The 14884-nt window shown below is 33.2% G+C and overlaps 1 protein-coding gene across 1 annotated transcript in view; it reads right to left on the bottom strand.

The window, feature by feature from the left end:
• The window catches only part of MUC19 (mucin 19, oligomeric), a 154241-nt gene that overhangs the window by 125851 nt on the left and 13506 nt on the right, over positions 1–14884 (bottom strand). The window contains exons 8-21 of the mRNA XM_057704185.1: positions 14125–14335; positions 13325–13447; positions 12789–12912; positions 11235–11370; positions 9698–9790; positions 8994–9078; positions 8687–8824; positions 7587–7736; positions 5523–5617; positions 4975–5101; positions 2865–3111; positions 894–946; positions 696–796; positions 306–457 (exon numbers count right to left, since the gene is read on the bottom strand). Of these exons, the coding sequence (XP_057560168.1) occupies positions 306–457; positions 696–796; positions 894–946; positions 2865–3111; positions 4975–5101; positions 5523–5617; positions 7587–7736; positions 8687–8824; positions 8994–9078; positions 9698–9790; positions 11235–11370; positions 12789–12912; positions 13325–13447; positions 14125–14335 (1835 nt within the window). The remainder of the gene's footprint in view (positions 1–305; positions 458–695; positions 797–893; positions 947–2864; positions 3112–4974; positions 5102–5522; positions 5618–7586; positions 7737–8686; positions 8825–8993; positions 9079–9697; positions 9791–11234; positions 11371–12788; positions 12913–13324; positions 13448–14124; positions 14336–14884) is intronic.

Genomic DNA, 14884 nt, shown 5'->3' on the forward strand with positions numbered 1-14884 from the left:
AGAAAACAATGATACAGTGTGGTAATTACATGATGCCAAGATTCATATACTCATATTGTTTTTGTAAAGAAGCACAAAACAATGTTTCATATTGGTTTAAATTTTGCAGTTTCTTCATTGTGTGATGTTTATCACATGTAATGCTCTATATAATTTCTATTTTAAAAATAGCATTTTTTCTAACTACAGTTGACCATTATTTTTCCAAATATCCCAAAGTATGACTTCTTTCCCATAAAAATAAGAGCAGATTGTACACTTTCTAATATCCAAAACAAATAAAAGAGTAATCCTTTATTATGCACCATTTGTTGCAGCCAACCGAGGTGACACTTCCTTGGTCATACTCTCGTCCACCAAAAGAGCATGGGCAGTCATCAGGAAAGACACAGTTCCCTTTAGAATTTCGAACCAATCCTACAGGACAGTAGCACCCACGCTTGCAAGGCAAGTTCTCCTACAGGAATAAATATAAAATATACACCATGAGGCACTAGTCTAAATACATCACATTATCGGTTTTAATCGACAATGCATGAATATACCAAGTAGACATGTAGAGTCAACATCTGACAAGTCAAAATGACACTCAAAAAATTATAAGACCTTCTAATAACTTTTTGTTACTGTTTTAATTTCCTTCTTCACTGAAACAAAAGTTTTAAAAAACTAAACTCTAATGCCACGTTACTTACATCAAAAGTAGGTATGTTCCGAGTGCTACATGTACTATCAACTCTTCTCTGTGCCTTAGGATCACTACAGTCAACATATTCAGCCCCTCCAGAACAATTCTCTGTGGGACAAAGGAAGTTGTTAATCCAGGGCCTCTTGATCTGCTTATTTTAATCAAAGTAGATATCTTAAACTTGCATCATGATTTCAAAACTTACGCAGCGTTAACTCAATGGGAGTCTGGCAAAGAAGAATTCCATCTTGACAGACACTGGAAATAAAAGAAAAATATATATATATAAATATATATATATAAATAATACATATATATATATATATATATATTTAGGCTGCGCCATGCAGCGTGAGGGATCTTAGTTTTTTAGCTCTCCAACCAGGGATTGAACCCACGCCCCCTGCTTTGGGAGCGTGCAGTCTTAACCACTGGACCACCAGGGAAGTCCCAAAAATTATACGTTTATATAAAGTTTCAATGACAACTTTTTAAACGCTGTTATAGTAACTTTAACCTCTCATTCATAAACCACCTGTTTTATCACAAATAATAAGACAAATGAGACACAGTCCCTCAGAAGATGCATAAAATGTACCAAATTATAAGATGTAACCTTGTGTGCATTACAGAAATATACACACAAGGTTCTTATGGACATACAAAAAACTTCATGGAAAAGATGGATGGATCTTGATGGATAATATTCAACAAATATTGCTGATAAGATGCAAAGTGTGGCAAAGGAAAGAACAAGGTATGTTCCAATGACTTGTTTGGATAGAAGGTGGGATACATTACAGGGAGAAGTGCTAGCAGTAAGTTATGGCCAGATTTCAGATGGTCTCAAATGACATGCAACTTTGTTTCTATTCTTCAGGCAACTGTCACCATAAAAAAAAGTTTTTGAGCAGCTAAGTGGTACCATCAAAATAGTGCTTTAGATTTGACATACTTGTGGTAGTACCGGAAACATGAGGCAGAGACAGAGAGAGACAGGGCAAAAACAGCCAAGTTAGCTTTCACAGTAGTGCCAGTAAGAGGTCTTGGAGGTCTAAAACAGGATAATAATGAAGGCGACCATAATTTGCAGGTGCTGGCCTAAGTTTTATTAAAAAGGTAATTTATAGATTCCCCAGCATCTACAGGGAAAGTATCATTATCAAACCCCAACCAAATGTTTTATGTATTTGATGAAAAGGAGTTGTCACACACGCTTTCCTTTAAAAGGACCAAGAAAAATTATTCCTTCCTAAATTATATCTTTATGAAACTAAAGAAAAGAGAGAGGCACATCCAAAGTTTTTTGGGGATGGCTGCTTCATTTTTGCAGTTATGTGTTTAAGAACTGCTATTTCTGTGTATGGAATTAGAAATGTTGACAGATTACTCTGCCCAAACTGCAGAAATCACAACCTCCTTATCTATGACAAAAAGTTACACTTCTTCAACACCTCCTACTGCCCAGGAATAAAGTTCAAATTCTTGGGTCTGGCCTGGCCACTGTCTTCTTTCCCAGCACAATCAAGTGCAACAACGACCTCCATGTGCAATACTTTTTCGAGCATCTCCTACATTAGCCCATTCTGTGTACTCCACTGGAAGTCACTCTTCACACCCCAATTTTGTCGGGAAAAAGATTCATCCCTTAGGAAAACTGAAATGCTGGTCTTCTCTGAGAAGTTCTTTTTAATCTCCTAAGGTAGCAACTGGCCCTTTCTGGTACCATATGGTAGTATACAAATCTTCTTGCAATAGTCAGCATCATGCTTACTCTGAGTCCAAGACAATGATCACTCATCTTTGTCACTCCAGTGCTCAGCACAAAGCCTGGCACACAGTAGATATTTTTTGAAAACTGTTTATTGAATGATAAATGCTGAGAGACAACTAGGAAACATTGTCTGAATATAAAATCATTTTGCATTATGTAGTAGCTGCTAGAATATTTTTCTACTGTCTTTAAAACCAAACAAGAGTGGGATAAATCAGCGATGGCCATTACACTGCAGTGAACACTCCAGGTAAAAGACGTAATATTGAACTTTAGTAAGACATACAAAATTTAAAATATGACAGGTCTAAAGAAGACTTCATGCTAGCAAAAGACCATTTCTCTGAAAAGCACAGTCCCTTGATTTCAAAGTCGTAACAAGTATGTATGTAATTTCCATACCATATATTGTCATCAATATGGATGAGTTTGCCTGGTTGCATGACCTCGTCATTTATGTAGCAGTCACACTGAGATTTTGGAACGCAATTTCCCTCATTATTCTGGTACATTCCATCAGGACAAGTGCATCCATCAACTGGAACCTCTTCCATATCGCAGCTCCTATCTCTCTCTGACAAGGATCGGCAGGAACTATTGCAGGTTTTTACATTGTACTTGAAAACTAGGCCACTTGGACAAGGTTGATCTGTTGATATAGGAAAAAATAGTCAACATGTAAATATCCAGGAAAATTAATAATCTTACTTCAACTTGATGTTTGTAGGTATTATAGTGAATTAATCGTAATTGGGATTATGAATAATCAAGGAAAAGGTACTTGTCCTTTTTTTTCTGTCAATATTGAGACACTACTACAATGTTTACACATTCTGCTGAGGATAAAGCCTATAAACAAGATAGGCAGTACATTGCCCTCATGTGGCTTATATTCCTGGGGAAAGGGCAATTGTGGTACATGCTAAAAAACAAGGTAGGAAGCTCTACGTGTGTACAGCTGGGTGCCTGAACTTAGCAAAAAGGAGGTGTAGAGGGACAGCATGAAGACAGCCTGGAGAAAGGTAATTCCATGTCAAGAGAACAGCCTAAGTTAGAAGAGAGGGAAATTCTATCAAAGTGCAAGTAGAAGAATAGAAACTATAAGCCAAGAGACAAGTAGCCTTTAGAACTTGCACGGCCCTTGTAAGCAGCTTGGTCTTTAGCCTGAAAGCAATGAATTGCCATTGACTTGTTTTAGACTGGAATGTCATATATCAGGTTACTTTTATTTGGTTTTACTTTAAAGATTATACGGATTTCTCTGCAGAAATTAGATTAGAGGGACCCAAGACTGGATATTGAAGGAGGCAATTGCAATCACCCAAGAGGAAAAATGATGGCTTTTGAACTAGGTTGGTGGCAATATAAATGGAAAGATATGAATGGATATGAGAGAAATTTTAGGCGTGAATTTGACAGACCTTACTGACTGAATATTGGCTATGCAGTATTAAGCATTATCTGTAGTTATGTGTTTCTACAAAAGTTTTTCTTTTCTGTAAACCAAGCATTTTTCTAAAGTCATATTTGAATAGTGCAATAAACATTTTTTTCACTAAGTGAAGGATTTATCAGCCTTCTAATACAATTTTTTCACTTTTTTTTTTTTACTGAGTATAGTTGATTTACAATATTATATTAGTTTCAGGTGTACAAGACGGTGATTCAAAATTTTTATAGATTATACTCTATTTTATAGTTATTATAGAATACTTGATACATCCCTTGTGCTGTACAATATATACTTGTAGCTTATTTATTTTATACAAAATAGTTTTTACCTCTTAATCTTCTACCCCCTATATTTTCCCTCCCCTCTCCCCACGGGTAACGACTAGTTTGTTCTCTATATCTGTGAGTCTGTTTCTTTTCTGTTATATTCATTAGTTTGTTTTATTTTTCAGATTCCACATAAAAGTGATAACATAAAAGTGATAACAGTATTTTTCTTTCTCTGTCTGACTTTAGTATAGTAAATATTTTAAAACAAAGTAATATTTCTTTTTTCTGGATGCGTGGCATGCGGGATCTTAGTTCCCTGACTGGGGATCCAACCCGTGCCCCCTGCAATGGAAGCGCAGAGTCTTAACCACTGGACTGCCAGGGGAGGCCCCAAAGTAAGATTTTATAACCGTGGTAGTTGAGCCTTTATTTTACTAATTTATTTCTTCAAAATAAGGTATTAATATTTGACTATCAATTAAAAATGCAGGTAAGAACATTATTTAAATTTTATCATACAAAGTTCAAACAGAAACATATTTATATATAAATGCACATATATTCTATTTTTGTTAAAATAGAATGTGTTTAATCAAGATAGAAGAAATAAACCAAAAGGTAAATATGCAAGGATTGCACAAACATATTTTTAAAAAAACAGAAAATCATCCTTGAAAAGAATCAAGTACAAATTTATAAATACACATGCCTAAAATACAACATACACACACACTCACAATTGTAAAATTGAGAAGAAAGTAGAGTTATCTAAAGCAGCTATCCTGCTTACCACATAGCTCAGCTCTCCATCCTACAATGTAAGTTCCCTTCTCAGCACATGCTTTCACATAGTTGCCTAAAATTGTACACAGGCAATCTTGACTATTTTCACAAGTGCAAGTGTATTTTTCGCATTCCTTTAAAATAAGAAACAAATTTATATTACAAAAATATTCAGAACAGGTAAACTGTATATAACAAATCAGTTCATAACCAATCTACTTCCCTGAAAAAGTTTTGTCCTTGAAACTTTTGGAATTACTTCTTTTCAAAAGTATGCGAAATAGCAAGTCAAATATTAACTGAGTTTTCCAAGAACTTAGAAAAGACAAAGAGAAACTTATTCAAGATTTTTCTCATTTGGGGTTATTTTCCAGTACCTCTTTTTTTTGAGTTGGTATAGCTAACTATTGAATAAATTATTATAATCCAATGTTAAACACATATCTTAATCTACTGACAATGGCTGCTACTTGAACATTTTTAATATCTCACGCTTCTTTTAATATTATCAAAATATTTCTTAAAAAGAGCTGTTAATATTAGACCCGCACATACCTCATGATATGGTTTAGGATCCACAATTGAATGGCAGGAAACAAAAGGCCCGCTTGAACTAAGAAGAATTCCACAGTGCCCTTCAGCAAATCTTTCTGGAAGAAAATTAATGCCCCTCATATTAGATCAATAATGTCATAATTTTTAGATTAAAAGAGAGTGTAAATTTTTTAAAGAGTTTTGTCTTTATTAAAACAATTGTGTTTTTAAAGTGTTTTGCTATAATATGTTATCAGTATATAAAAAATAGCTTGATACAGTTTAAACAAAGAGGCAAATCTTTATTAGGTTTGGACTTTTAAATGAGTTAACCTTTTTCTGAAATCCAGTTTCTATATAAAAATGTGAAAAAGGAACCAGAATATTTATTTATGTACCTTTTAATATAAAATAAGTATTTACGTCAAATTACAAAAGGTTGGTACTGTCACCCCAGAAGGTCAGATCAGTGTTTCTGACCTTCATACATCAGGACAACCAGTATCAATAATTCAAATACACTGATTTTATTTTTAAATGTTTAATTGATATTTGGTTGGTTTATAAATAACTACTTATATTAAATAACTAGTCATAAATAACTAGTAATGCTAAATTAAATAAATAACTAGTCATATTAAATTAAGAAGAGAAAATTCACAAAAATGGCATCTGAGTAGAAAATGTTTTGCTCAATGATTTGCAGATTCTTAAGGATGATGACCATGAGTAGGATAAACATTGCTAAATTTTTTTAAAGTACTTGTTGATTGGCCTTTAAAAGTTACTGTCACCAGGAAGCAGTAAAGGAAGATGACTGGACCTATTAAAAGGACATTGAGGCCAATTATTTCTAAAATTTTGACAAACTTGCAACCAAGTATCACTGCTTTTTAGGTAAACATTACTAACATCTTCTTAAAGTATAGTTTAATTTTCTGTATTTTATTTTATTGTTACATATAAAACACTGAAAATTTGAGAGTCATTTACGTCTCTTTCAAAAGTATTAACATATAGTCTGCTTAACATAAATTGACTTAGTTTCTTATGACATATACATATTTTTTACCTATGCTCAGCTTGTTTTTCACTGCAACACCCACAAAACAAAATAACAATTAAAACCCTGAAATATGTATTACCATGTTGGTGTTAATGTATTTATCAACTCATCCTTTAAATCAAAACAAATAGATGAAACTTTCAAAAGGAATCGCTTTAGTAATTTTACAATATTATTATAAACTGATCAGACATTTGTTTCAAATATGCAGATTAATTTAGAAATAACTAATTAACATATCATCATAATATACTTTAACTTACCTTCCACTACACTCCATTACTTACGAAAGAAGCAACACGAAATGAAGTGTGTATTAAAATCAACAATACTAGGGGAACAATCAGAGAAACACTTGGACTGAAAACACTTCGATTACACCTTGTTAACAACACCCTATCTAATCTCCATTATCACCACCTACATTAATGGGGATAATGACCTCATCCATGTCCTTCACGATATTTGTGGAATATGTATGAAAGTCTTTGGTAAGCTAAAGCATGAGCTGAATCATACAAGTGTACAGTTTTCCCATTAAGATCTATATTTGGGGTTTGGTTTAATTAATACACACGATGGCAGTGATTAGGAGACCTAGCGCTAACTACAGCTGCATCATTAAGTGTCTCAGCAGTTTGGGTGAATCTGGCTATTCAAAGAAATGATCACTTCTGCAACTAAAAAAATAGGAATGATAACAAACTAAGCAATCAGTAAAGTATCCTCTAACCCTATTATTCTATGACCATGGAGAAAACTGTATAAGGAGGAAAAGAGTGGGCATAGAAAAAGACAACTGTCTTTTCCTCCCTCCATTCCACTATAAGAGACTTGTTTTCTAAGAGCGTCATCAACCAGCCAGATTGTTTCTCCACCGTTCCCTCTAAAACTGGGATGGTACAACAAACACTAGCTGAAGCCAGGATTATCTGGTAGTCTTGTATTATTACCCGAATAAATTTATAATTCCAATACCAAATATCTAATTACAGAGTTTGACATTCAATTAACATTACCTTTTTCTATACTGATGCATGAAGCAGTGTTTCCTTTAGGACAAGGCATCATTTCCCAAGAATTAGCAAATGCCTGAGATGTCTTCTCTAATATGTTCTGACTTGATGTGAAATCATCCTCTGCTCTGTTATTGTAGGAACCACAGAGTCCTGTACAGGGCACAGAACAAATCTTAGCATCTTCTCATCTTCTCAACTTTTTGGATTCATATTCAGTTCTTTGCTCAAATCAAAACATGTATAAGCCACCTGAGAGTATGTCTTGGTTAGTCTTTATACATATAAGTAAAATTTCATTTCACATCAGATTAATACCTCCTTTTATAATTCCAGGAGCATTAACACCATTTAACATGAATATTTGACATTCTTCCTGTTTGTTGCTGTAAATTAACCTCCTTTGACAAGGCTTTACAAAGCATGTGCAAAGTAGAAAGTTTTGACTGCATACTTTCAGTTTCAGTGTGGAGAGCTGAATCATGTTAACGGCTAGCTGCCTTTCTCATCAGGACCCTTCTGACCCATGAGTTACATTATTTTCCTATGTATAAATAAGTCACCTTCTTAAGCAAAAATATATTGCAAAAACTTAGATGGTTTTAAGTGAGTAACTGTGGGGGCTGCCATTGTTTCTTTGTTTTGTTTGATATTTGTGACTGTATGTAAGAGCTGATTTCTACAATAGAAAACCTCAGTAAACGAAATGTAATCTATGAGTAGAAAGACAAGTTATACTATAGCTTGAATTTGAAACTTGATTTTCAAAAGATTTATGTTATATCCATTGTATTTTCACTTATTCTTCTAGAAGTCAAAGCTTTAGAAACATATATTAGCAAAATGATATAACATATTATCAAATCTCAATAAATCCTTAATTTAAAAACCTTAAAATGTTTGTTATTGAAAACCATTAAGAAATAGCTTTTGCAATAAATAAAACTGTCTTCAGTGTATGTTGGAATTATTTTACTGCAATATGGAAGGAAAAGTTAAGTAAAAACACTTTATGGCCTAATTTCATTAATTGAGACAACTGAAAATTACAATAGATGGTTACATTAACACCTTGGAAATAAAAACATATCTAGACAACTTACCTACAGTGTCTGTGAATTGGTTGGGTGGCATGGAAACATATAATTGCATCACAGGAATAATTTGTATTTGCATTTTTACATGAAAGTATGTTTCTGCTTGAAGGTATGAGGAAGATGCATTGGAGATCTGTATTTTGTCTGTTAAAATAATAATTTATATTAAAAGCAATAATTAACATATTAAACAGTTTTTTATTTCTTAAAATGGTTTTATACTTTAATAGATTTAAAAAAAAATTTAATATCCTTAAAATTGAATAAATTAGTGTATTTTACATTTATTTTAAAATGGTATTATTAAACTTACCTGAATAATAATAACCTTGATTTCTAATCTTGTCATTTGTGACTGTTCCATCTCTATTGAATACGTATTTGTCAACTGGAACAGACTAACATTTAAAATACATTGTTAGTTCATATTAATATATAATATTAATTCATTTTAGTGTAATATATGATCCTGAAATTTTTTGCCATAAAAGTTTAATTGTAACGGATTAACTTATAAATATCTAAAATATAGAAAAATTTTAAAGCATTTCTTATATCAATTATTTGAAAAGGATTATAAAGGATTTTTCATTCCTGGTTTGTAGATGAGGAAACTAAAGATTCAAGAAGGTAACTTGAATTTCCAAAGGTTGAAACACTTGTAAGTACCAAAGATCAAGTTAGGTGACCTCCCTCCCTTTATAGGTCATCTCCACTTAAAATGATAATTCCAAATGCACGAAATATTAAACAAATATAAATGTCTTCTTAAATGGGCCATAGATTTTAATAATCTAATAAGCACATAAGGTTGACCTGTAATTAACACATTAGTTATGTGTCTATGGTAATTTTGATATACTTAAGGATCCTTGGAACTATCCAGCTCTTCCAGAGACTTTATCAATCTTGCTTATGCTTTTAATTTACACAGTAAAACCTCTCTTTCTCAACCTCCAAAATGCTGAATTTGTGGAGTAATTGATTCGATTTTGCTTTAGGAAACTGACTACTTACCGAACTCAAGAGGAGTGTAACACTATTTAAGCAGGTTCCTGACTGACCACTCGAACATGGACGAAGTTCAACACTAATAGACCAATCTTTATCCTGTTAAAAAATACATTTCATGTAAACGTTTATTAAAATGTCATTGAATATATGCTATTACTATGTGATTCATTCACAATGCATGTTTGCATTTTAAATTGCAGAAGGCTTACATCTTATCAGTCTGCTCTGAGACTAGAAACATAGTTCAGTCCATAGTAAAGTCTAGGATTGGCCAAGAGCTTTACAGATGGTCCAAGTATTTTGCATCAGATATAGACTATCTAAATAATCTATAATTGGTGGATTTTCATAGCATCATTTTTTTTCTTTTAGCTTTACTTTTTTGTCTTCTCCATGGGAATTATGCTGCATTATTGAGACTAATAAGACTTAGAGGTCACATAGCTTGTTTATCATTTGGAAAATTCATGATGTCAATGTAAATCCAATGGGAGAGGTATTTAATTGTAAACCCATAATATGTCATGTCAAACATTGACTTTCAGTTCTTGTTTCAAGATGTAGGAATCTCTAATCTATAGGAAGCAAATATTCTATATATTTTGACTTATTTCTCTCTCACTTTGTCCATCCCCTAGCCTCATGGATTATATGAGGAGTATAAAAAACGGAAAGATTTGGAAAACTGACTTTTAATAGCAGCAACTAGATTTTTCAGATTATTGGACATTGACCCACATCTTTCACTTCAGGACCCACAGATTCTGGTCATCTTTGTTTCTGACCAGGAAGATTAAGTAAAATTGCTTATTCTCATGCTGGCTAAAAGCACAAGCTATGAAATGGAATCCCTCATTTACTGAAATTCCGATCACTTAAAATTTTGATACTGAAAAGAGTTTAAATGTAAGGATGACCTCTATCATACTATTATATGGTATTATAAAAACTAAAAAGAGGAAGATGCTTTACGGAATGTAAAAGACGGTCTCATTTGAGGCATTAGTGAACACATACAAAGAAAAGTAGGAAAAGGAAATCTTTTCCTGGTGTATTTAGAAAATTATTAGTAATGAAGGAGGTTTTGATTGTTTTTGTTTAGCAAGGAATTTCTGAGGAGCACAGGTAATAATGATTGCCAGTGTCAGTATGTGACAGAAAGCAAATACTGAAATACGTAACCAATGACTGAAGGGCTTTTGTTATTTTTTAAATAGTAAATAGCGATGAACTCAGTGACAAGAACAAGGGCGCAGATACAGAGAATGGACTGGAGAACTCAAGGTTTGGGAGGGGTCGAGGGGTGAAGGGGAAGATGAGACGAAGCGAGAGAGTAGCACAGACATATATATACTACCAACTGTAAAATAGATAGCCAGTGGGAAGTTGTTGTATAACAAAGGGAGTTCAACTCGAGGATGGAAGATGCCTTAGAGGACTGGGAGGGGGAGGATGGGGGAGATGAAGATTGTGTCTTAATGGCTGAGAAACAGCCTGGTGTCCGTATCAGTTTTCTCAAGTGTTGTAGACTATTACATACATGGATGGCCAAAAAATGACAGTTTCCAGGATGATTGTATTTAACACCATCAAAGGTGGTAATCAAGCTTCCTTCCACCTTACATCTTCCAGGACATAACATTTCAGTGCAAGACCACTTTGCTTCTTGGCATGTGCTGTTAAAATGAAATGGTTATGTTAAAGGTCATCAATTATGCTTTTTCTATGGTGAAAATAAATAACACAGCATTTAAAAAATCACAACTTAAACTAAGACGTCTAGTTAAGTTTTATTACACCATTTTCATTCCCCACCCAACATCTCAGCTCTGATAAAATGTCTCACTGATGGTGGCATCCTGGTATTTTAAAAGACTCTAATTCCATTGACCAAAATAATAATTTCTGCCTGCATTAAACATATAAAAACTTATAAACTAGATTTCAGGAGTTTATTTAAATGCAATACATTTCACTATTAGTATTAAAACACCTGCTATATGCCACATTGTAGACCTGCACTGTCCCATATAGAATAGAGACTTATAGCTATTGATTACGTGAAATGTGGCTTGTCAGTCCAGACTGAGATATGCTGTAAATGCAAAACACACACAGACTTCTAAGACTTAATATGAACAAAGATCATAAAATCTCTCCACATTTTATATTAATTTCATGTTGAAATGATAATATTTTGGATATGTAAAGTGACTGTCTATAATTAATTCCACTTGTTTGTTTCTTTTTGCTTTTTAAAACTGCATCAACTAAAAGTGTCAAATTATATATATGGGCCATATTTGTAGCTCACGTTATATTTCTGTTGGACAGCACAGCTATACACATTCAATAAATCACAGCTCTTGTTATTCGTAATTATTATTAATGTATTATTACCCGACTAACAGAACATTGCCTATTTACTGAGAAAATATTACAGTATAAATAATATATTAGTTTTCACTGAGTCAGTTTATTTCCCAAGGACATAGTACATTTCTAGAAAGTCCTCTGAAGTCCTGTAGGTATTTGGAGTTCCAGAGAAAAGTCATAATGAGGAATAGGGAAATCTCTCTGGTCAGCATACTGCTCCTGAATGCAAAAGTAAGAATCAAGCTACTCAACTAAAAGAGAAATAATCTACAGTAACTTTTGGCACATTAAAATCCACTCTGGATTAAACATATCTTCACGAAGGTAGCCTCATATAAAAATTACTGGGTTGTTTCTAATTGTATATTTTTAAATATTCTTGGCAATTAGCATACTGTTTCATTACTGTAACCATATTTTTGTATTATTCTTTGCTCTATTTTGCAACCACCAATTGGTTTACTATTCAAAACACTATTTCAATTAGTAAAAAAAATTATCTTTTAAAGATACACAGAAAGCTCCTATATTTTACATAAAACATACGAAACTTTCCTCAAAAAGTGAAAGACAGAATACCAACACAGAAAATGCCAGATTGCTTTTTGTTTCTGAGAAGTTTATTTTATGTATGGATTTAGGGAATTACTTCAAATTATATTAAAATATTAGTATTATTTCACTATCAATAAAATGTAGACAAAAAGCACAGACATACCACTGAGAACCACAAACACCTGCACGGACATCTCCCGATTGATACACCTTTCCATTAGATTCACAAGGACAGTCAGCCTTCAACACACATCGCCCTTTCTCTCCAATATCATCCAATAGATAACCTAGAGTACATTATATACAGTCAATCTCAAAGCTATATAAACATCGGTAAATTCTCAAGCAGTGTATTGCGAAATCGCTTTTGAGGTTGTTCTTTCGTGTAAACAGGCACTTAAAATGATAATTTCTATCTAAGAAACTGAGAACTGGAAAGTGTATAGATAATTTTTGGAGCCACAGAGCAGTGCTACTGAGGCTAATACAGGGCTAGTGAATCCCCTGTGTAGTACCATGGCCCTCAGGTATTGTAGAGATAGAAATGCTCATTAACCTTAAAAGTCTCTCTACCTCTCCCCTGCAGTATGCTAGATTATAAATAGGTAATAATTTATTTATTAAATATCTTGTTAGAAACAAGATCCCACTATAACTGAATTACTTCATTTTCAATTGTTTTAGTGTAAGTATTATTACCTTCTGGGCAGGTGCAGCCACTCACACATTCAATATCTTGAAAAGGAACCACATTAGAACAAGTTGCAGGATTTGAGGGACCACATTCTTTGTAGATATGTTTTTCTGGGCATGTAGGTTTTTCTGGAGAAATATAGAAATATGGGTACATGGAAATTAGAGGAAAATAAATGTGATAAATGCATAATATTTTAATGGGAATCTTTTTGAATGGGATTGTTTGAGTCTAATTTTCAAGATATAGTTCGGTTTTTAAAGATAGTAACTAAATTATACCAATTTCCCATGCATTATTTTATGACACAATATTTAATTTGGAGGAAATGTATATTATATAGTATCACTTTACCTTACTTTAAAATTGATGTTCTATTTGTATTTTAACTTATAAAGATTGAACTAAGTATAAATGAAAAGTATATTCATATTTGTATGAAACTCATTTAGGTTTTCTAATTTTCTGAGAGAAAACAATTACTAATCAACATACTTTTGATAACTTTTTCAGTTATTTTTTACAGAGTTTTTACAGAATTTCACAGAATTATTCATTTTTCCCAGTGACTTTTACTGATTATAAAGTCTATAAACTCCCTAATTAAAATCTTCAAACAAAGCACTTGTGGCAAGTCACTCCACAAAATGGACCTCTTCACAAGTACGTGTCAGAGACAAGACTATCATCTCTGAGGTTCTTCCAGGGCTTACAGGCATTTGAAAAGATTACTTTGAAACACAGCTCAAGTTTAAGCGCTATAGAAACTTCCTGATTTGGAATCTACAATACATTTAAAACATACCACAAACCACATCAGGATCATCTCTCCAAGATTCATAGGTGCCGGGACCATCTGATGCACAGAGGCGGGACAATTCTGCATAAGTGTCACATGTGGAATTTTTGTCTCCACTTTGGCAGTACTCATCAATGCAGATCATTTTGTAGTCGGTGGATAAAGTGCTAACCTTTCCGCATTTCTCAAAGTAGGTTCCAATAATTTTGTTACAGTGCTACAAAATAAAGCATGAAGTTTTATTAAAACAGGAAAATGAAGAATCAAATGAGTATTGGGGGAAAGATAAATTCAGAAAAATTTTTTTTGCATAATATCCTGCAGCTTTGATGGGAAAAGCTCTTGAACACTGGTTGAAATGGGGAGTTTTGAATTATTACATTTGGTACAGTGATTCCTAAAAGAAAACTTCACCTCTGATACTTCTGATTGCTATATAACGACTACAAAAATTGTCGTACCTGAACTCATCCAAAATTTCTGCAGAAGTGCCATGAAGTTTAGAACTCGAGAAAATAGAAGGGGTGAGAAAAGGAAAGATGGTTAATGCCAGAGCCTGGGATGGCGAATGATTGATACCACCATAGACAGAGGAATATTGGCCCTTTAACTGTCAGTCTGCGTATATTTGAGGAGCAAAAGAATAAAATGGACTGATTCTGTGCTTTTTTTGATGGGGGCCATGTGAGCTCACTCTGGAAACAACATATCTGCTCTCATATTGGTTAAGGAAGTAAAGACATATGTTGTCAAGAACAAAAAGTTC

Source organism: Hippopotamus amphibius, chromosome 12 (genome assembly GCF_030028045.1).
Source record: "Hippopotamus amphibius kiboko isolate mHipAmp2 chromosome 12, mHipAmp2.hap2, whole genome shotgun sequence".
NCBI lineage: Eukaryota > Metazoa > Chordata > Mammalia > Artiodactyla > Hippopotamidae > Hippopotamus > Hippopotamus amphibius.